Consider the following 22998-nt stretch of genomic DNA (forward strand, 5'->3'; position numbering starts at 1 on the left):
GTGCAAGACCAGCCTGTAAATGTTCACAGGTGCCTGTTTCCTCTCCTTTATTCTGATGATTTCTGTCAAATCAATTACCTGAATCACAGCCTATGTTAGGGATTGCTGCTTTGTTTGCACAGAGCTAAAATCTTTGTGGCCTTCCCTGCTTCTTGGGGGTTCTAACAGACATGAGAACAGCAGCACTTAGATGTCTCCTCTATTCAGTCCAGAATGCTCATATGGTATAAAGAAAACAGATCTTAATATGTTTCCTCTGCCATGATAATGAATTACTAGCTTTTTATCTTCTTCCTGTGTTGCCTGCAAGGTGTTATAATTCAGAAGAGAGTGGCAATTTGAGGAGGAAAGACATGCCTCCTACCTCTTTCTTTTCTTTAGATTCCTCTTGCCCCCACACCACCCGTGCTGATGTATTCTGTGGGCTTTGGGGATGAGACAAATTACTCTGTGTTGGTGACAAGAGCAGGATAAATGAGACTTAGCTGTGCAGGAAGGTCTCTCTGCATAGTCTGATGGTGAAAGCACTTCTTAGTGGAGAAGGAATGGTACTGTATGCTTGGCATCCTGCCTCCAGGGCTCCTTCAGTGGTTTCATGCTGTCACTGTATATAAAATAAAGAGTGAGCCCTGCAGGCAAGAAACATGAGCAACTCTCTCAGTTTTGTACAAGTGCCATAGGCAATAGACTGTACCCTCGTGTTTCTACTTGTGCTCTCTTTTTGACTTGTGAAATACAATTTTCTTTTTGCCTGTGACACAGCTTCAAAGAGAAGCTCTTTCCCTCAGTATCCTAATGGATAGAAAATGGGAGGAGAAGAATGAATAACTCAGTAGGCAACAGGAGAGGAAATTGAACTTTATTTCTCTGTGTTTGGGGTGGGTGCCTTAACCACAGTAATCCATGGAAAGGCTAATAATTTCTTTTCATGTGTAACTCTGTCTATGGTGATTATATACATGTGTACCCTTAGGTTTGGGAATACATTTGTGGCCACTGAGCTATTTTGTGGGAGCCCAGACCTGCCTGATGGATGTACTCAGAAGTTGCTTGGCAGATATTAGGGAGATGCACATGAAGGCAAACTTTTTATCTGATCCAGTTTAGGCATGAGCTGAACACAAAGCCTTTTAGCATGAATCTGGTAGCAAAGTGCAGTGGTTGCCTTCATTTATGTTCCAGTATTACATTTTCAGGCATTTAAGGTGATGATCCCAAAATTTATCCCAAGGGTCAGTTTAAGAAGGGACAGATATCAAACAGCTTCATTCATATCTGTGCTGCAGGCTTTTATCTTTCAGATAGTTCTGAGTGTTTCAAAGCTACATAAAATGCATAATGGCATCCATGAGCCACCAGTGTGAATTTCCTCAGTACCCACTCTGGGCAAGCTCTCTGCTCCTGACACCAGCACGTTCTCGTGCCTGGGGAGGTAGCCAGGCAGTGACATTGTGGATGTTAGTGAGCTATTAAAGTTTTCTGTCACATTAAGCAGGGTTATTGTGACCAGTGGCCTTCCCAAAGAGAGAGAAACCATGGCCAAGGGTTGTTTTGAGTAGGTAAGGGTATAGTTTGCACACAGCTGCCCTGGACACCTTAATGGAGACAATGCTAAGCCAGCTGCCTTCAGTGCTGGGAGTGTGATAGGACACATTCAATTTATTGGTGCAGGTGAAGACCAAAGATGCAGGAAGATTTCAGTGAATGTCAGGGCAGAGGTGACTCTAAGCAAATCCTTGTCTGATTTGCCAGCTCCATCTTCTTATTGCTTGCTAATGTCAGGGCTTCAGGAAGAAACACATTGTCTCTGAAAACTGGTGGTCTCTTAAATTTTTTAGCTGTTTTGCTGACCCAGAAGATTTCCACTTGTAACGGGAAGGAAAAAATCTCAGGCTCTGGTCATGGATGTCATAAACGCCTTCCTATGTGATACAGGACTCTCAGTATGTTGTTGCTAGGCCGTAAACTGTAAGTTCTGACTGTGCCAAAGAACTTTCAAAACTCTTTATTTACCATCCTGCACATGGGATTTGGGGCACCCTTGTGTTGTACTGTGTGATTTTTCATTTATCTATTCTGGGTCAGATGTTTAGCTGATAAAAGTCAGCTATATAAAACTCCACTGATTGCAAAGGAGCTGCACCAAGTTGATGATTCAACCTTTATCAATTTCATTGTTTAGATTTATCATATTTATTAAGCTCAGCATAGAGAATATGGTTTTCATGTCTGCTGTAATGGAGAGTTTTTGTACAGAAAAAATGGATTCTGCTCTCAGTGACACCTAGCCTCATCTTGCAGGTGAAGATTGAATCTGGCCAAAATGTGTAAAATGAAATGGTTTATGTGAAATACCCACATATGATAATAATTTGGTTGGTATTCATAGAGCCATGCTTGCTCCATCTGTCTCAGTTATAAATATTGTAAGTGCATATTTCAGTAAATTTTAGGGTTTGTAACAATGTAGTAAAATCAAGTAGATGTTAATAAATTCTAGCAAGCACAGAAATTCAGTTGTTTCTCAGTAGGTTTCTATTTGGTGCTCAAGATTATCTTGCTACAGCTGCAAAAAATATTGAACTAAGTTTAAACTCCAACAAAAATGCTGCTAAGAAAGTTGATTTTCTATGTTTAGAACAGTGGATTGGATTGTCAAAAATGAGTAGCAAATGTGTTTGCAGAAGAATTTTATATCTGGCTTTTTGTTTTTCTTTTTTGTCTAATGTTCAGAAATGCAGAATTACCTATGAACCACATGCTGATGCAAAGATAAAGGCTGATGCCTCTTGGTTTCCTCCTTTTCCCAACTAAATCCAGACCCAAAATGGCATGATGACAGTGGGAGGAGAGCTATTGGGATGCCACCATTCCTTTCTGATTTGTAATTGCCCAAAAGTAAAGTAGCAGCTTTTGAAGAGCACAGATGGCTCGTTTGGCTGCTGGTTTTGAAGCAGTTTGCTCTGAGGTCTTCCAACATTTTCTGCTGCCTCTCACCCCCTGAGCCTACGTCTGTGCCTCAGGAGCCCCCAGCAGTCTCCCTTAATTCCTGCATTAGGGAACCCCTGGGATCACAGCGGCCATGTCTGGGACTTGTCTGGGCCTGCTCGGCCCTTTTGGGCTTTCAGGAACAGATTGAGGAACTTGCACTCGAGTCTTGTGAGGAGTAAATCTAAGAAAACAAAGGCATGGGGAAGGGAAGGGAGCGTGTTGGTGTTTCAGAAGCAACAGCAAGGTTTGTATGGCTTTGCTCTCTCACTGGTGAAGCCTGGTGCAAATAAGAAAATATCATGTTTTGTCCAACCCATAATTGAAAAGTGGATGTTCTGTTTATGTGTTTTCTTACAGCTGGCAGCATTAGAGAGACAAATCTTTGACTTCCTGGGTTTCCAGTGGGCTCCTATCCTTGGCAATTTCCTACAAATAATAGTTGTCATTTTGGGTTTGTTTGGAACCATCCAGTTTAGGCCTCGATATATAGTCGTGGTAAGTCTCATTTATTATATTTCTTTTTGTTTTTTGCCAAAACCTGTCATATTACAAAGCAGAATTTTCTTGTTTTCAAAACACCAGATGGTACTTCTGTAGAAACTGTATGGATCTCCATGTCTTTTTGCAAATTTAGGACTACTAAGTAATTTTTTTTTGAGATTTTGGACATTATCAAAACCAGGTAACCTGGAGAAAGTGCTGCCAAAACTATGACTATGGTACAAGTCAATTAGACTATGTAGATAAATAAATAAAGTAAAAACTGTTCTTCTTTTTGTAACAGACAAGCAGAATTGATGGTGATTATAAAAAAAATTTGCAATGGCCAAGTTATATTTGACTGCATCTTTCTCTTAAGCAGAGAGGAGCAATGATTGTAGAAATTTCTTTGGTCCTGTGACCCATGGGTTCCAAATTTTCTTGATAAAATTACTTACATGTAATTTTATCAAGACCTGTATTTATGGCTTTGACCCTAAATTATTGTAAATTCTCTCTGATGCTTTTAACTTGAAGCTTTTCAGTTGTTTTTTCCCCATGTTCTCAATATAGCCAGGAATAAAAAGAAATTTCAAAGTTGTGAAGTAAACTTCCAACAAAAAAAAATAATCTCTGTTCCTCTGCCACGTTCATTTTTGAATGTAAGAATATTATGTATTTACCTGGTAATGGCTGTATTTGGAACATTTTGGTTGTGTTGTCAGTAATGGATTTTAAGAGGCTTAAGTTATCTTTTTCCTTACAAAGGAATGAAATAAATGTCTGCTGGGGAAAACTTGTTTAACAAATACTTTAAAAGCTTCATCTTTTCTAGTCCAGCTTGGAATCATGTAATTCTTTGTCATGTCTTAAAAGAAAAAGTGAGCAAAAGTGCATCCAAGATTACACTCATGTTAGCTAAGCTTACAAGCAGACTATAATGAATTGAAAATGGATTGATATAAAAACCAGCACTTTTATCTATTAGCTGTGGTTGAAGAGCTGGGCATCCATGAATTGATGATTCACCTTTCTGCTTCATGCTGTCCATTTTATGCATAAGAACCGAGTGTAAGCATCTGTAAAATTATGTGGGAAATTCATGTCTGAAGTGCAGCACCACAAAATTTCTTGCCCCTCAGGTTCATCACTGCTGTTCAATGATGCAAGCTCTGTTTAAATTTTCAAATGAAATGCAACAGATGTTGACTGTTTCTATATCTTTTCCAATTGAACATTTTAGGCTATACAAAAGGTTTTTTTTAAAGTAGAGGTAGAAAACTCAAAATTAAAGAAAGAAACACCTCCCCAGAAAGGTACTTTATGCTGCTTCAAATGAACTCATATTCTGATTGATCTTTAAGCATATATTTAGGAGCTCTAGCTACTGCAGGTGCCAATACTCATTACTGGGGGAGATCAAGGCTTTAGAGTGCAGCTGGTCAGAGTACAGTGCTAATAATGCCATAGGTCACAGGTTTGATCCCTGTGTGGGCCATTCACTTAAGAGATGGACTTGATGATTCCTGTGGGTCCCTTCCAGCTCAGAATGTTCTGTGATTACCCACTTCTTCATCCCATCACCGCCTCTCTGAGTGATCTGTGGTTATATCCTTACTAAGGTAGGGTTAACAGGGAAGTAGGAGTACTTTGAGCTAAATCCTGAAGTCTGAAGGGAGTCTGTAACATGAGGTGTCTCTAACTGATCTCACAACTCAACACCAGCAGAATAGGGTGGCTGTCATATCTTCCTGTTCCCACTGTTCCCTGACTGAACACTTCCCCAGATCCTCTCCCCCATTTCTGGCAGGAGTTAACTGGATCTGTCAGTAAGTCAGTTCCATTTCTAAGCTGTCAGAAAACCAACCTAGCAAAAAGTGGAGATTTTTTTGCTAAACTGGTGACCTGAATCCAGTCTGTGAGGTTCCAATGGTTGCCAAGGTTGGCATAAGGCAGGGATTGGGACTGCATGTTTATGAACAGCAAACATGTGGAGGTGGAGAGGAAAGGAGGAGTAGCAAGACTTCTCTTGTTGCTAGCTCCAAACTTGTCAGTTCAGCCTCATGTCTAGCCTTGCCCTCAGGTTGAATTCAGTGAATACCTCAAGCCAGCATTAGCAAAACTCCCTTTGCTCAGCTGCTGCCTTCAGTCCCTGTGTTGTTCCTCTGTTTGCACCAGCACAGGTACCAGTTCAGCCACTTGGTAAACTGTCAAACCAGAACAGATCCAAGTTAAAAGCACCTATTTTCTTTACAGGTATTAATTTAAGTGTTGGTGAGCTCTTTAATCTGCTTTGCTTTTTCCAGGAGATGGGAGAGGGGAAATGGGAAGAAGTAGCCAGAGGAAGGAGAGAAATGCATGGAGTCTTTCCACAGCAGTGCAGGGTCACACCAGCTTCAAGTTCTTGTTGAGCATAGCCTGAGGATCTTCCAGTCTAGATGAACACATGCTCCCCAGAAGCTGGGCTTCCTAAGGCTGTGCCAGCCACAGTTTAGCTTTGTCCACTGTCCCCAAAAGCCCCAGAAGGAGTCAGTGGTACTGACAGTAAAGACCCTTACCAGTGCCAGCTGCATACTGGCTGTATTCACTAAGGCACAAGTGGCTGCCCACCTGTAGATTTTTACTGCTGACTTTAAAGTCTGTTTAATGCAAATCTTCAGTAGTGTCCTGAATTTCAGTATTAAACACAATGTGGAGAGATTCTTACTAAGGCTCTGAGTAGTGAATCAGGCTTCACATTTATGGAGAAGATTCATGGCCCTCCATGTTCATAGGTCCACTTTCAGCCACATCTAAGTCCCTAGATTTGTTAGGGGTTAGCATCCCAAGAATTTGATACTATGTTGGTGGCTGAAGAAGTATTTTGAGTCATGCTTTTATGTACTCTTATGTACTTTTCTGATTTAAATTAAATTTAATCCAGTTTAACTGGAAAAGTAACTAATTTCTTCAAGAAAATTATGCTTAGTGTCCATTGTCTTTTCCAGATGACTTCCCTGGAAATCAGCTTCACTAATGCAGATGATCCCATCAAAATATTTAAAAACTGAAGTAAAGAGAGAATCATGTCAGACACAATGGTTTACTTCTGTAAACTGTCTTCACAAAATTAATCTGGCATGTGCGCACACAAATTGTCCTCATGATAATCTGCCATATTCTGATGGTGATCCTGACGCCAGGTGACCAGCTCTAGAGCCATTGTTTAACCTCAAGAGAATGTTTTTAATCTGTCTTCTGTGCAATGAAGTCTGTGCCTGAAGGTTTCCCTGATAAGTGAAGTTACACAAAAGCTTTCACTTCATCATCCTATGCTGTGTATGTCGTTTTCAATCTCCTCAAATTTTGAAATATGTAAGGAATGGGAAAGTAAGTGAATAAATGTAATACATGTAGGGCCATAATTTGAAGCACATCTATACTGCAGTCAAATATGAGTGCTTCTGCAGGCACAATTGAGCAGGCTTTTGTTGGAGGTACATAGAGCCAGGAAATTCAGTGAGGGCTGCAATAGAAACTGATAAAAACAATAGCAGTTGCATGCCTCTGGCTCTTCCACTGCCATTGAACCCAGGCTGGCCAGTTTATCATTAGGATTTAGTGACCACATAAATATGTTCACTATGGCACCATAAATATAGTCATTGTAGATTAAAAGTCTGAATAAAGAAATTAGTTTGAGTGATATAAAATTTGTCATGAGAGCTTTCTACCAAAAAAAAAAAAAAGTCTCACTATCTAAGAGCATGCAGTGGCTGATACATGAGGCATCTCTGCTGAGATGGAATTCTTATGCCAAGTAGTTAAAGATAGTGATTCATGTTCACTGCATACAGTCCCTCAGATACAGGACTATATGGATGGTGATTCTGAAATAAATCTGGAATTTCACTTGCTCATACTTAAAATACCAAGTCCTCAGAGCTTAGGAAACAGAGAGAGAGAGGGAGTAACAACATTGACTCCAAGTGTCCTAATTAGTTTAAATCCAATAATTATTTCTAATAGGTTTTGTATTAATTAGTAATTTAGATAAATGTTGTGAACAATTTGTCCTGTCACTAAGCAGATGTGCTATTTTCAGTATTTGAATATTTTGTGACTGAATTAAATCTATGCAAAGTTCCCAGGGGGCATAAAAGTGCAGAGCTAATTCCTAATTTTCCCACATTAGCTCATTTGAAACTTACCCAAACATTTGCAAAGAAGAAAGAAACAGCTGAATTTCAGTTCTAGCTACGCTGTTGCACTCTAGTCATGAAGCTCCAGAGCTCTGCTGTGATCTGTTTCCTTGTTCATGCTTTTCTTTTATTAACAGATCTTGCTATCACCAGCAAGATTTTCTGTTAAAATCGATTAATGATGATGGCAGGATACTTGTTAAAGCTGGGGATCTTCTCCCTCTGCTACTTCTGATATAGGACTTCAAAAGGCTTCTGAATGATGAGTCATATAGCTAAAATTGCAAAAGCCAGGCTCAAAGCTGAAAAAAAAAGTTAATAAATAGCAAGGGATGAAAATAATACATTTAAATATGGAGAATCTATGGTGGAAATCTCTGCTTTACTTGCCTTAATATATTCCATTAAAAAAATATAGTATATAGGCAATGGATATAGTTGAAAAGTCAGGAAAGAGTTTCTTAAAAAAACCCCAAACAAATGAAAAAACAGAACAGCAGAAGAAAGGCTGTTCAGGATACTTTATTCCATATTCAAGCAAATGTTATACAAACAGTGAAAACACATGTGAAATATTTAGGCTTCCAACATTACTTTTTGAATTATCCTTCCTGGTAAGTCCTGTGTTGTTACTGCTCCATCATGCTGATTTATGTCACTTCCCTTGCCATCTTTCATAAATATGGCTAATAAGGCTCTGCAAGCACTGATGCCAGGTATACAGGGGGATGATTTGGCAACTCAGTGGTTGCTCCTTTCCCTTGAAGTATCCTCAAGCCAACATTCATTCCCTCTAATGCCATGAATGACACTGTCACAGTAGTTGCTGCACTTCAGATTGAAATGTACTCTTGAGACAGTTTATTCATTAAAGCTAAACTTATCCCATAATCCTTGTAATATTCAAATTATAAAATTCCCTTTTTTGTTTTCCTTAACCAGTTGTTCTTGTGATATTGTGTCCATCCAATGCAATTGTTTTAACTTAGAAGTGTTTGTATTTCATGGATATATTAAATGCATCTCTGCATTGGTTTCAATATGATTCTAGAGTCAAGAGGTTGTAGAGTCAAATCTCGCTGTTGTAGAGAGGCTGACATTATGAAAGGAGATATTTATTAGATGTTTTACCTTTAAGGTTTAGTGAGTACCCCCTCCACTTTATTAGTAAGACTTCAAATGCTTCCTCACAATAGTATACAGTCATTAGTGCAAAAGGCCAAGAGCAAGAAAAAAATGTAGTGCATCGTGGGAGAAATAAGCAAGGATTATGACCTGGTCCTAGGTCCTTCCTCTAGAAGGAAACTGTTACAAAAATGTCCAGGCGATTTTTAAGTGGTGCATCATTTGGGATATAGCATAAAAATACCAACTCTGCTTTTTGATTCAACCTGTGTGGAAAATTCCTTTTTCGTGCCAGATGTGGTGAGGGTTGTGACTCTGAGTATGAGGCCAGCTGAGCTGGGGTGATCAGGATGTGGGTGGCCAAAGAACTAGGCAGGGATTGCTGGGTGTGGGGAAGTGAGAGTGAGCAGACCCAGCAGGATGGACAGGATACTGTTCAGGACACAGAGTGGGAGAGGTTAAATGGCAGGTCAGATCATGAAACAGGTTAGGTGCCTGGGAGGGAAGTGAAACCTGAGGGTCAGTGTGGGCTGATGTCTCAGACCTTAACCATTCCTACACTGAGAGAAAATGGCCAGCATGCATAAAGTGCCCCTTCACACAGAGGATGGCCACAGAGAATTCAGACTGTTGCTCTGCTAGCAAAAATAAGAAATCTGCATCATGGATCTAAAAGTTACACCTTTTTTAATGACTCAAGCAGGTGTTAGTGTGATGCTACATAATGGAATATTGCTTGGTGGTTTTGGGTTTTTTTAACCTAAAAGGTATATGCATATGAATTTATTCAATGCATATAATGTCAGAAAGTATAACAGTTTTTTCAGAAAGAAATACTCAAAATTTAGAAAAGTTGCTTTCAAAGCCCTTTTCAGTTTTACTTTGCAGTCTTACTATGATTCTTCTATATATTTGCAGATTTGAACTAGATAGACACCTACTAATTCTTATATTTTGCCTCAGTTTCAGTAGAAAGGATAGACATTTGGGGATTTTCTGGTGATCACAGATGTAGAATAGAAACCTGATTTCACAGAAAGCAGAAGACAATGGGAAGAGTGAGGCACATGCTACCAAGAAAAAAAGGATTGCTTTTGCTGTGAAGGCTGTACTCAGTAGCTGAGTTTTATCTCTGCTCTCTCACTGAAACCTATTTTGACACAAAGTGAGTCACTTTAACAAAACCTGTCACATGCTTTGTTTTCCCCTTGCATTCTGGATTCTTGTCTTGAGACCTTGTGGTCTGATTTGCACAAGTGCTGCACATTCAGCCACAGGAAGCTGAACACTGAGTTTATAAAATGAGTGTATAACCTCAAGTATTCTGAAAAATGAACTCTTAAGGACCTCAAGTTGGATGCTTATAATGTATGAATATTTCTGAATGTAATCTTTGCATGTATCAGAACATCATTTGCATTCTGAGAGCTGTATCATTCCCTTATAACATAAAATAAATTAGTTAATGTTTGTGCAGCTGTCACACATGACAGCGATGAGCATCTTAGAAAACCTCATGAGGAAATTAATATTCTGTCCTCAGAGCAGGGTCTGAGCCACAAGGAGAAAAGAAGTATTGAGCGAGTTGTTCATAAAATGTGTTAGGGGAGGTAAGATCTTTTAAAAGAAAAATATATCTATGATGATTTTACTAATGTTTGGATTGTATTGCACAGCCAAAAAACAGAAAAATTAAGTTGGCATGCATAGCCCAAATTCTGACATTTCCTAATTTTGCTTTCTTACCTTTGCTGTCTTATAACCTTTCCTTAAGTATCTGTAAAACTATGCAAGGAAAGAATTTGCTCCTTGAATATCCAAGAAGACAATAACTACCTACTTTCCTACTTAGAAAAAATGATATAGTACTAATTACTGAATATAATGTAATTGTTATGTTTACAAAGCAAATGGATCTCAAATTTAGATCTCTGCAGCTCAGTCAGAGTGTAGGAAGAGCCTCTCCATTCACAGCAGCTGGGTTTCAAGGTGCACACCTGCTTTTCACCTGCACTTCTCTTTCAGTAATCCTCATGGTGGAGCAGGAGCCAAACTGGTCCTAACTGTGTAAAACAGCATAGCTTGGCCTGGGAAAGCAGGCTCTGGCAGTTTTTGCCTGAATAGTACAGCATTGGTGCCTATGGGACAGAATGAGGCCATTAACAGATTTGGCTTGGCCTGGCAGATCAAATAGAATTCCCTTTGTTGTGGTGACAGATTTAGTTCACAGAGAGATAAAAAATTCTTTCTTAAAAAGTAGAATACTTCCAAATAGTCTAAATTCTGCTTTTTACGTGCAACTGGAATTGTGTGAGTTCATTAATTTTGTACTCCCTGCACATAATGTTCTAAATATAAATGCTAGAAAATCAGTAGTTGATGATGGCATCAAGTTACTACAAAGTCAACAAATGTAGTAAAACATGATATGCTCTAGGTTAGTCATATGAACAGTACAGATCTCACAGACCACAACAGCTTTGTCTATTTTATAATAACCCAGCCTTCAGCTGCCCCACTGCCCTTCTCTGTAAGACAGAGGAAATGGCCCAGGAGTGTTACTCTTGTTTTGGTTCTTAGTGACCTACTTCTTGGACCATTGCCCAGCTGCCTATATACCTCAGAAGAAATTATATTAATGCAGTTGACCTTTTTGATGTACAGAAATGGCCCCATGCAGGGGGGGAGTAATCAAGGAGGGGAAAAAGTTCAATCCTCTTTACCTGAACCTTTCATTGTACATGACAGGGAGAGGAACGAAGAGGGGAACAAAACCCAAAACTGCCCAAGAAGGCCAAACTGATGGCACCTGTGCAATGCATTGTAGTTCAAGATGTGGAGCTTTAATTATTATATTGAAGAAAACAATAGGTACTAATCCTTATCTGGCCACAGTTAAGTAGACTTGCAAAAGCTCTTAGCAGTGGTTTTCTCCACTGTGAAGGCTCCAAGTGTGTAAATGTGAAGTGGCAGTGCTGCCACTCACTGCATTTGTTCCAGTGGATGCTGCTCCAGCATGGCTGCATGGACACTTGGCCCATAAGGATGAGATGCTCCTGAGGTGGAGTGCCTGGAGAGTTCCTTTGGAATAGGGTACAGCTGTATGTCAGTCAACAGAGCATCCATAGAGAAATGGTGCCAGTCTCTTGTGCTCACAGGTAAAATGCAAAAGATGATTTGAAGTAGTTGAATTAATATCCCATTCATGCTGTGGGTGCTGTATGAGTTCAGTATCATGCTGGAGAACCCAGGAGAGGTATGGGTATGTTAAACTGCTAAGTGTGCTTTGTAGGATCAGATTCATGGTAAAAGGCTTGGAGAAGTAGTGAGCTATTTTTAATGTAATAAAGTATGCTTTACTGTAAAAGATTCTCAAGAGGTCAGATTTACATTTTACCTATTTGTTTAAAAAGAAAAAAAAATCTAAATTACCAGATCAATAGATCTGGGTTTTTTGGTGGTGAGGTTTTTTCTTGTACCTTTCTTCACAATATTTAAATGTTATTTCAGTAATATTTACTTATTTAAGGTATTTTGCTTATCTGAAATTTCCTTTAGGAGAGCTAAATTGTGATTTAAAAATGACTCAGAGTTGTCTCGAAACCAGTCAGCATTTTGTACTTAATTGATATCAATAGGATAGTGTAAAACTGTAAAAAAATAAATCTGTTTTATTGGTATTTATTTAGTACAGCAATGAATATTGAATTTGTAATTTCCGGTGGTTCTTAGGGGACTTCTGCAGAGGGAGCTCCTTTTCTGAACTCTCTGTTCTTGGCTGTTCCCAGAAGAACAATGCTTATTGATATCAGTTTTTTATTATTGATCTGCTCAGTATGAAGTCGTTTCATCTTAACATTTTACTTTTCTCTCTTTCTTGCTCACATCCGGCTTTGTGTTTAGTACACGGTGTGGACTGCCCTGTGGGTCACCTGGAATGTTTTCATTATCTGCTTCTATTTGGAAGTAGGAGGGCTCTCTAAGGTAGGTCACTTACCCTTCTTCGGATTTGTGGGAGGGAGTTTCAACAGCAGGACTCTCAGATTTCAGAAGACTGCAACCACAGAGGAAAAATGTGGTTGTTGAACATACAATTTGATCTTCAGAATTTCCCTCCAATAAGAACTGTAATGTTTGAACTTCTCCCTGCTAGTAAATAGCCACAGGTTTGAAGTACATGAATGCAATGAATCTGAATTGCAGTTGCCTTCTGAAGTATCATCCCAAGGTGAGAGGTGGGAAGGTATTCAGTTGTAAATTTGAGGTCGTTTTTGATTGTCGAAAAGCAGGCAGTGTCATTTTGGTTGAATTTTCAAGTGTGTGTAAAAAAATGTGAATTTCCAAGACTGCTTTGAAAGAAAATTACTAAGGTTAATGTGATAACTTGCTGAGCAAATTGATCTCACAGTGAGAATGTTAATTCTTTATAAAAAAGAACAAATGGCAAAGGGTGACTTTTGTCACATCTGAATAAAACTTTCCTTTATATGACACTGAGTGTTTTAGGTCACTAATCCTTTATTCAATCAGAATAAGATTAGAGCAGAAATGTTTGTTGGAATGGCACATCAAGAGATGTTCACTTGTTCAAGGCAGCACTTATGTTAGCATAGGTTATGCTCAGCATTGTATCTGCAGGGAATTTCACACAACACCTGCTGGGTTTATCCTCCAGTTGGACACAGATGATGCAGATCATGGTTTATCACATTTACCACATATAAATGATTCCTGGCACAGTATGCCCATGGCACATGCTGATCCCAGCATTATTAATAGAATAAATGTCACTATTATTGGTTGTAGATTTAGTGATTTGAACTGCATCACTGTTAATTCATGCAATGCTTTCAGAGAATGCTGTCCTGTGCAGTGTGCTCTGGGAAAACCCTGCTTGAGCAGGGAGGTTGGACCAGATGACCCACTGTGGTCCCTTCCAACATGACCCATTCTGTGAATTTTTGTTTACTCCACTCAGAGTGGAACATTTATGAACTATGTACTTGCTAGAATTAAGCTAGAATTCCTAGCTTTTGGTTGACAACAAACCATCAGAAACCTGATGAAACCAATTTAATAAGATTTCATTTACTCAGTAGAAATTCCATTTAAATTTAAGCTTTCAGTGATAGATTCCTTTGGCGATAAAATTTCATAATGAAAAGCTGCAACAGTTTATTTTTCCTTCAATTATATAGCTCATGAGAAGTTACAGGCTTGATAAAGAAAATAGTACACTTCATAGAGGATCAAAATAAGTGATTCTTATGGTATGTTCTGACTTAAAAATCTATTAGATGAACAGAAGAGTAACACATAGAAAAGATGAGTAGCCAAATAATTGTTCGTTCTTATGACACAAAGTGGTTGTATACTTTTATTTAGTTGGGTCACGTCTGTTTTTGTAGTGACTATTATATTTTATGTGTAAGGAATATATTTATCTAAGGGTCTAGGAAGTGAAGCAAAGCTTTTAGTCTGACCCTTGAATTTGTTTGCAAGTGATTCCGATCATATGCTCACTTAAGAGGTTTATAAATCTACAGGTTTGAATTGAAATCCTTCATCTTCCAGTTTTGCTTTGGTGTTTCACTTTTTGCTCTTCTTACTTAATATGACAATCACAATGCAGAGAAATAGTAGCAAAAATACCACCTGGCAGTTGACAAAATTCCCTTTTATTAGGGTATACTTCAGTTAATCTCAACGTTTTTGTGGAACTTTTATCTTGTGGTTTATAATTACATTTAAAAGGTGTTTCTAAACAAGATGATAGACACAAAATTAGTACTGTGGAAGTTAGCTGCTTTAGTATAAATTATGCCAAAGGTATGAGTATCCAGACCAATTTAGCAGAATTAAGAAACTTTTTCAGTACATCACGGTATTTTGGGTCTATTTATTTGTCGTTCTGAAAATTTTGCTAGATATCATGAAGCTATCAAAAGACTAAGGTCTTTTTGCCCTATGTGTAAAAACTACTGGGTATTCATTATTTGGTTAATATGTCACACCAAATTTAATTGGGACCCATATTTTATCCGAGATGCTGGTTGAAAAAATTAAAAATTTCCTCCATTAATATGTTCATGTGTTGTCATACATGATAGAAAAACACCAATTATGGTGTTTGGGAAATCAAACACCATAATAAGATTTCCAGGTATGGTTGTTTATTCAGCATTGAATTCTTGGCAGGCAACATTCACTTTTTTTTCTTCCTATTGTTCTCTTTTTCCATTAAAGAAAGAAAAAGAAACTGTATCTCTCAAAATGAATTGATTACAATTTTAAACTTCTGTTGACATTCTGTCAGGGAAAATTGTGATGCTGTCTGGCAGGTGACTGATTTCTGTTGGCTTGTTTGTTTTTAAGCAGTACCATGTTTGCATTTGCTCTGACCAGAATGAGATAGCTCTTGGTGGTGTCCCATGAGTTTATTAAGTCTTCAATCATGAATGCTTTTGAAAATCCAGCTTTGTGCAATAATAAATGGTAATTTTAATTCAATATCTGCCCATTGAGTAGGCATACAATGCAGACAGACTTTTCAAATGTCATAGTTGAAACTTACCACTGCTGAAATTTTGCTCAGATCTTATTTCTGAAGTGGGGAGGAGGATCTCCTTTGAATATTCACTGTTTGAATTCTGCCAGGAAGTTCCACTGCAGTTAATGAAAAATTTGATTGAGAATAAGAAGGACATAGGTGATGTAGGCCTGTTTACTGTGAAAGTTTGAAATATTTTCCCTTCAATTACCTTCAATTATAATTTTCTTGATAAACTGAGCACCCTCCAATAGCTACACTATGGTGATTAAGGCAGTCTCCTGGGAAAAGGATGATATAGATTCAAGTCATCTTGGGTGCAAAAGCGAAATAAACACAGCTCTCCCACAGCTGCTGTTGTCAGTAGAAATCTAATGAGCAACTGTTTCCCCTTTAACTGCTTTATAAACAACATAGAGGTCAAGATCTTCTTCACTTATGTTACAGATGCACAAATACAATTGTAATGCTTTTTTCAGGGCTAAAGAAATTGTATTTGATCAGGAATAAAATAAATATACCTATATACACCTTTTTTATTAGTATTCTTTTTTTTTCTAATTTTAGCAGCAGTGATACTACCCATATGAAATAAATTAATTTTGCCTGTCTTTTTTCATTTACTACTTTTCTGAAATTGGAAACATAATTTTTAGTGTTAACCATTCCATATGAGAGGAACAAAGCTGTTATTATAACAGGACCTTTTAATTCTTCGCTGCAGGATGACAGTTTGCTACATCCATACATAAGCTCATTAATTGTTTTGATCTCATTCTGTCTTGAAATGAAATTAGGTTCTAATTGTCACAGTCCAGAGTACAGGCATTAAAGCATGTAGACAAAAACACAGACTGTTTTCCTGAAGTTTTGTATGTGCTTAAATATGGACCCCATAATTTCTAATGTGTGTAAGCCAGCCCTCCATCTGCAGCAATACATGGTGTTACGTATGCCTGCACAAAGGAGTCTTCATCTGTTTAGAGTGTACAATTATTAATTCTGTTGTTACATCCCTCAAATATTTCAGATCCAGTATGAAAATAGCTATATTCATTTATCTTTATAATTTGCTATTCCATTTTTTTTTTTAGACCATTTTTATACTGCTTTTGTATTTGTGAGTTACTGGCATTTCTTTCCATATGTTAAAGCCTTTATTTGGCAAATGTATAGAAGCATTGTGGTATTGTGTACACCTTTCCTGTTGCTTCATATGCCTTACCTATGCAGCTGGGGAACATTGATGAGCTCTTTTCTTTTTCAAGGATATTTCTGTTTGTCCTGCATGGCTTTTCAATGGCATGATTCTTTGCTGTGAACCGTGCCTCATTCTGGATTTAAGTTTTGCTCTCAAAATTTGAGCTCTGTGTAATTTTCTTGGCCAAGAATTTGCCTGACACACAGTCATATATTCAGTAGGAAACTACTTCTAAAAGCTTATGTTTATTACCTTGTCCTTAGTTTTACATATTGAGTGAATGTGAGCTCTCTGATCTACCCGTGGCACCAACTTCATTAGCCTTTCCCCTGAAGCCAAAGGAAGTTTTGCTTATGTAATTTAATGAAACAATACTTTTTCATGTGTTTTTTTCCTAGAAATATTTACTTTGGTCAATGGATGATCAAAATTTGTAGGGCTCCCATCCACCTTTATTAAGCTGGAGACAGAACTGTAGGCCAAATTATTGGATGGATCTGTAGTTGGAGGATAGAATTATCTGACAAAATTAATGATTTCTTCCATCTGAGGAAAAAATTGACTAATAATTTACTTATTAAAATGCTGAGAGACTGGAAACCTAGTGCTCTTTTCCAAACAAAATGTTGTATGTCAGAATGAGAGTTAATTATGTGAACTTTATACTGGCTACTTGTGAAATCAAATTTATTCCATCTGGTACATGTCAGTCAATCCTTAATTGTTCTGCAATTATATCTAATCATCTCAAATGGAGTAAGTTAAGCTCAGAGCCAATGCTAATTTGTATTAATAGAGATGTTATGGTGTATGCATGGGCTTGTGTCTTTTTTTTTAATCTGAAATGAGAGCATTGGTTGAATTTACATTAACAATATGAAAGAAAAGGTTATTCTCTTTCTAACTTGTGCTGATGTAAGTGACAAAACAGACACCATTATTTTTGTTTAATTATTGTTGTAATTAGCTCCATATAATTACCCACTCCAAAAAGTTCAGGGACAAAGTTGGCAGCATCCATAAAACCAATATGGAAAATCAATAGATGGAGGATAAAGGACTTCCTGAGTCTAAGCAAAGAATAGGTCATTGTGCATCTACTCACATGTACGTGACTTTTATGTGGAGGAAGGTTTTTTTTCATATCCACTGGGAAGAAGAGCAAGAAATAATTTGCTCAGCATGAGGCAAAAAAGATTTGGTTGGAAGTCAGGTGAAGCATTTTAATAATAAGGACACTGAAGAGGATCTAAAGCTGTTATGATGCCTTAGTAATGGACAACTCTTCTACTGCACTATTTTTGATCTATAGAAACAAGTCTCTGTCAAGATAAAACCCCAAGTGAGTGTCCCTGGATGTTTTAGGGTAGGAGTGTTTAAATTCAAAAAGTTAGTACAAGTTGAAGACTCAAAACCTTATCTTAATTAAGAGTCTTAAACATTTCATCATGACAGTTATTCCAGCTGGGGAGCTTGAGGTGTCTCTGGCTTTTCTCCCCAGAGGGTGTGTAGGGGCACAGAAGACAGGAGACCCTGGTGAAGTCTCCTGGGAGGCTGACAGTGGATTTTGGGTGTGCACAGGTGGGGTTTTACTGTTCAGCTGTGTGACAACAGGAGGGAGACACCACTCTCATTGCTGCTCACTCTTGTTAGAGATTAGATCTCTGTTACAGACAAAATTCCTGTGCTGTCTGCTCGATTGATGGATTTTCAGTTGAACACAAATCACTGCCTTCACTGAGAGCAAAGCAAGAGTGATAGCGCATTTCTTCACTGCTGTACATAATGTATATATTCATGTACAGCTCAAATGAGAGTTTCTTCCCACATACCTCTTATTCATCTTCACATCCTTTTGATCACCATCTCTCTTGGGAGACTACACACCCTTAACTTCTAACTGTCCTCACTGCTGTGTGTTTGTTTGCTCCAGGTGATGCCTTCAGCTGCTACCAGAGGAGATGTGCTCAGTGATGGATCATGCACTGGATGTGGCTGTAGGCCTTCTGCAATTTCTAGACATTACAAATTACTAATTTTATAGCAGTAGTTAAATATAATGTCTTCTGAGGATGTGCACTAGTAAAATTCAACTTGCAGAAATTAAACTTGATGAAACGGTTGGGTTTGTTTCTTTGAGGTTTGGACCCTCTCACCCTCTCCTCCTTCCTCTACCTTATTATTCCAAAAGGGTCTTAAAAATTTTTTTTTGTAAGTAATGCTCCAGAATCTTCTCTGACATTAAAAAAATAGGAGGAACGCTAATCAAATTGTACTTTAGTAAATAGAATGAAAATAATATAAAGCAAAACCAGACCAAATATAAGTTTTCATGCTCCCATCATATAATCCATTTAAGTCCCTTGGCCTTCACCCTTTCTTTCAACCAGTTGTCAGAAGTAATTTTTTGGTTTTTTAAAAAAAGGTTTTAGAAACAATTCCCTCCTTTTAGTTTTTCTTGTGCCCTTTCCTACAGTAGAAGTTCCACTGAAATGTGTTTGCTAAAATATGAACTTCTAATATGACCTTCCTTATTCAAGTTGCTCCTCCCATCATGCTGCTCTCTCACTATAAAAAGAAATAATCTCCAGGTTCAATTGTATTTAATACTTTTCCATAATGTTCTGCTCAAAGAGCAACCTTTTGAATTTTTAATTACTTTGGCAATAAACCTGGAAACCAATTTACTCTGAAGTTATGCAGTGTAATATTGAACAGCAACAACACTTCAGCACTTCAGAATAATGGCTCTGGCCTTGGCTGGTGTTAGGTACTGTTAATCATAGATTAACATGGTGTTGGGGTGCCTTTCAATGGTATTTGCAAACAGTATTTTTTGGTGTTGTGTTAGGCTGACACCGGTACGTGCAGGAGCAGAGAATCTGTGTGGGAGTTTCTGTATAGAATACAATGACTGTTTCCATGATAAGTTAGAGAAGAATTAGCTATGACCTGTGAATTCATAATGATGAAGCTATGGAAAATAGAATTTTCTTTTTATTTGCAATTTAAATTTCTCAGACAAAAAAGGTGACTTAGAAAAGATGACTTAATATGTGCTCTCTTAAAAAAAAAGGAAAGGAAAAGAAGGAAATTGAAGAGCAAAGAGGTGTGAATCTATTGTAGCTGAGGAGACTTTGTGGCTGTTTAGCTGAAGAGAATTTGATGTTCCAGATTTCATGTTCCAAACCTAATTTGTTGTTCAGTCTGTTTAACTCTACTGTGTAAAGGTGTTGCATTGTGTAAGATCTAATGAAAAATATACTTCATCTTGAAAAGAGAATTAACATGCACTAGCTTCATGGCACTATTTGAGCATAAGGTCATTCTGGGAAGGAACTTATGTAGAATAAATGGGACACAGACAAATGCCAGTGAAACTGCAAAATGTGTCATTCTGATGTTAATTAGTTTGTTTAGGTGCTACAATCATGTTGCTGAACAACTTAATCAGGAATACATTCCAGATGGTACAAAAATTGAATTTTATATCCTTTCAGGTGACATTTACAGAGGTTCAATTTATTATATACAATGAGCATCATTAAAATAGGTGTTTCAATCAAAACTGGTTTCCTTTTATAGCCCCTAATGAATGCAAAATTCTAATGTCAATATCTGGAGTGGAGGATACCATCTTCTTCATTGGTTTAAATAACTAAGGTTATATCTCTGTGTTTTTTTTTTTTTAAATAATCAATTTAATACCATTAATATTAAATGCCTCTGGAAATAATGGGTATGATATATCTGCTTAGCTAAGAGCTGCACAAGCAAATTTATTAATACAAAGATCACAGTCATATTTGTTTGAGTTTATTGGTTTAATTTCTAAGATCTTGAAGTTTTTTAAAAGAAAAAAACCCTAAAATGTCAACTTACGGCAAGGAGGGAAGTAACTCAAGTCTCTTGCAATATTTCTCTAATGAGACCATTGGATATGAAAAAGTATTCTTGTGATTCAGGAATCCATGCTGCAATGGCTCGAGATGCAGAGAGGGTAAATCCTGCATGCCTAGGGTTTGTGTCTGAAGCCCAGGGCAAAAGGCCTGAAAAAGCTGTGGCTATTTACATGTAGAGCCAAGAACATACAGAATAAGGAATGAGAGAATACAAGAGCAAGAAGGCACATCTACTCATCTATTCTAATCTTGTGTTTCTGAAATAAGTTGAATTGTTCATGGAGTGAGAAAAGGAAATTTTCCTGAATTGTGGTTTGGTTGTAAACAATTATGACACACTCTACTGCAGGTAAGGGTGAACCTAGATCTCATTACTCAGGGGATTATTTTATCTACTTCTTGATGTTTGGATATGTTTTGTAGTGATTATTATGCTCTTTCTGTAGAAATGGGAAGGCTGATGCTGGTATTTCATTTTCTTTTTTGCAAATGTGATGTCCTTCTGATAAAACTGCAGTGAAAGACATTTTGATTATTTCTTTTAGCATATTCTTGTTTAGGCATTAGATCAACCACATCTGCTGGCTATCCAGCAGCTTCTGAGATGAGTGACTGCTGTGCAGACATTTTTGACCCATATCTAAAGCAGTATACTCATTTTTGTGCTACTGCCAGATCTATTTCTTGCCCATTAAGGTCAAATTTATGGTTTTGATAAATACTTCTATGCAGTGCTTTTACTGCTGTAGTGCATCCTTTGGGATTTCAGTTCCAGCAATTGCCAAGTAAGGACTCCTCCTTAATTATGGGGAAGTCTGTCATTTCATCAGTCTTCTGATGAAGATTTAATTATTTAATTGATGTATAGTTTGAAAACTGTTTAACTATTTTGAAGGGAGTTTCACACTGATTCATAGGTTGTTTGCTTGGGGTTTTGTCTTCCATTAGAAGACAATGCTTTTTAAGAAGAAAATGTAATTCTGAAAGTTTTTTTGGTGATAATTTGCATGTGAGACTGTCCTAGACTTTGATGAGTGTACAGGGCATTTGTTGTTGATGACAGTAGAATCTGAAAAAGTTATTCTCATAAATTGTAATGCTGAATCTCATGGGGTTTTAAAGCATGCTACATATTTCTTATGGGACTTCATAATTGTAAATCTTTGAATCATTGAGGTTGAAAAATATTTCCAAAGTCGTCAAGTTCAATCATTAACCTAACACTGCCAGGTCCACCACTAAACCATGTCCCCAAGAACCACATGGACACATTTCTTGAACATTTCCAAGGACAATGATTCCACCCCTTCCCTGGGCAGCCTGTCCCAATACTTGACAACTAAAGTAATTTTTCTTAATATCCCATCTAAATCTCACCTGGCATAGCTTGAGGCCATTTCCTTTTGTCACTTGTTACCTGCGAGAAGAGATCAACCCCCACTTGACTGCAGTCTGCTTTCAGGTAGTTGCAGTGCATGTTAAGGTCTCCCCTGAACTTCTTTTTCTCCAGCTCCTCATTAGACTTGTGCTCCAGATCCTTCTTTGGCTTTTTGTTGTTCTTTTCTGGACTCACTCCAGCACCTCAATGTCCTTGAATTGAGCGGCACAGAATTTAACCCAGCACTCAAGGTTTGGCCTCACCAGTGTTGAGTAGAGCGGGACAATCACTGCGCTGGTCCTCCTCACCAAACCATTTCTGATCCCAGCCAGGATGCCACTGGACTTCTTGGACACCTGGGCAACCCTGGGCACACACTGGCTCAAATTCAGTCAGCTGTTGACCAGCACTCCCAGGTCCTTTTCCACTGGGCAGATTTCCAGCCACTCTGCCCCAGCCTGTAGAGCTGTCTGGGGTTACTGTGACCCAAGGGCAGGACCCTGCACTTGGCCTTGTCAAACCTCATAAAAATGGCCTAGGCCCATCAATCCAGCCAGTCCAGATCCCTCTATAAATATTACCTAGATAGATGTATTAACATGGACTTATTTTTGAACTGGAAAAGAAATATAAGAAGCAGGTTGTTATTTATCATCTCTAGATGTCATCCAGGTGACTGCTTACATCCTTTGGGATACATAAACTCTAATTTAGTGGAAAAGCAAGGGAGAAGTCTTGTTTTACTTTTCATAGATCTACATCTGACAACCAAGGAGATTTTTCCCAACTACATTGGTCTTCTATGTCCGCTCAGAGTTTTCCTTATTCTCCATTCTTTTCCAGTGTCTTGTGATTAGATGTACATAATCCTGAACTTTCTGTGTTAACATCCTCCTTAAATTCCTTCTTTCCAGGAGGTTGGTGTTGTAATTTTTCATTTTATTTTTTACAAAAAAAACCAAAAAAAGCCCTATGTAACTGTTGTGTTCCTACCTGAAACTGACTTTCAGCAGATATTTCAAAAGAGCAAATGGAAGAAAAAAAATTTGCCCTTCAGCTCCTATTAAGGTGGTTCTTTCTTGGTGGACAATATGGCAGTGTCCCTGCCTTTACTCCTCATATTAATTTCTTTTGAAGGCTTCAGTAAACAAAAAGCTCTAGTTCAATAGAATAACCTTGGGTAGGCCTTA

The 22998-nt window shown here is 37.9% G+C and overlaps 1 protein-coding gene across 3 annotated transcripts in view; it reads left to right on the top strand.

Annotated features, from left to right (window-relative positions):
• NKAIN3 (sodium/potassium transporting ATPase interacting 3) overlaps positions 1-22998 on the top strand; it is a 334914-nt gene that overhangs the window by 152808 nt on the left and 159108 nt on the right. For all 3 annotated transcript variants that reach the window (XM_036379103.2, XM_036379101.2, XM_036379102.2), the window contains exons 2-3: positions 3349-3486; positions 12681-12761. In XM_036379103.2, coding sequence (XP_036234996.1) covers positions 3349-3486; positions 12681-12761 — 219 coding nt within the window. The remainder of the gene's footprint in view (positions 1-3348; positions 3487-12680; positions 12762-22998) is intronic.

This window comes from Molothrus ater, chromosome 1 (assembly GCF_012460135.2).
Source record: "Molothrus ater isolate BHLD 08-10-18 breed brown headed cowbird chromosome 1, BPBGC_Mater_1.1, whole genome shotgun sequence".
In the NCBI taxonomy this organism is placed as follows: Eukaryota; Metazoa; Chordata; class Aves; order Passeriformes; family Icteridae; genus Molothrus; species Molothrus ater.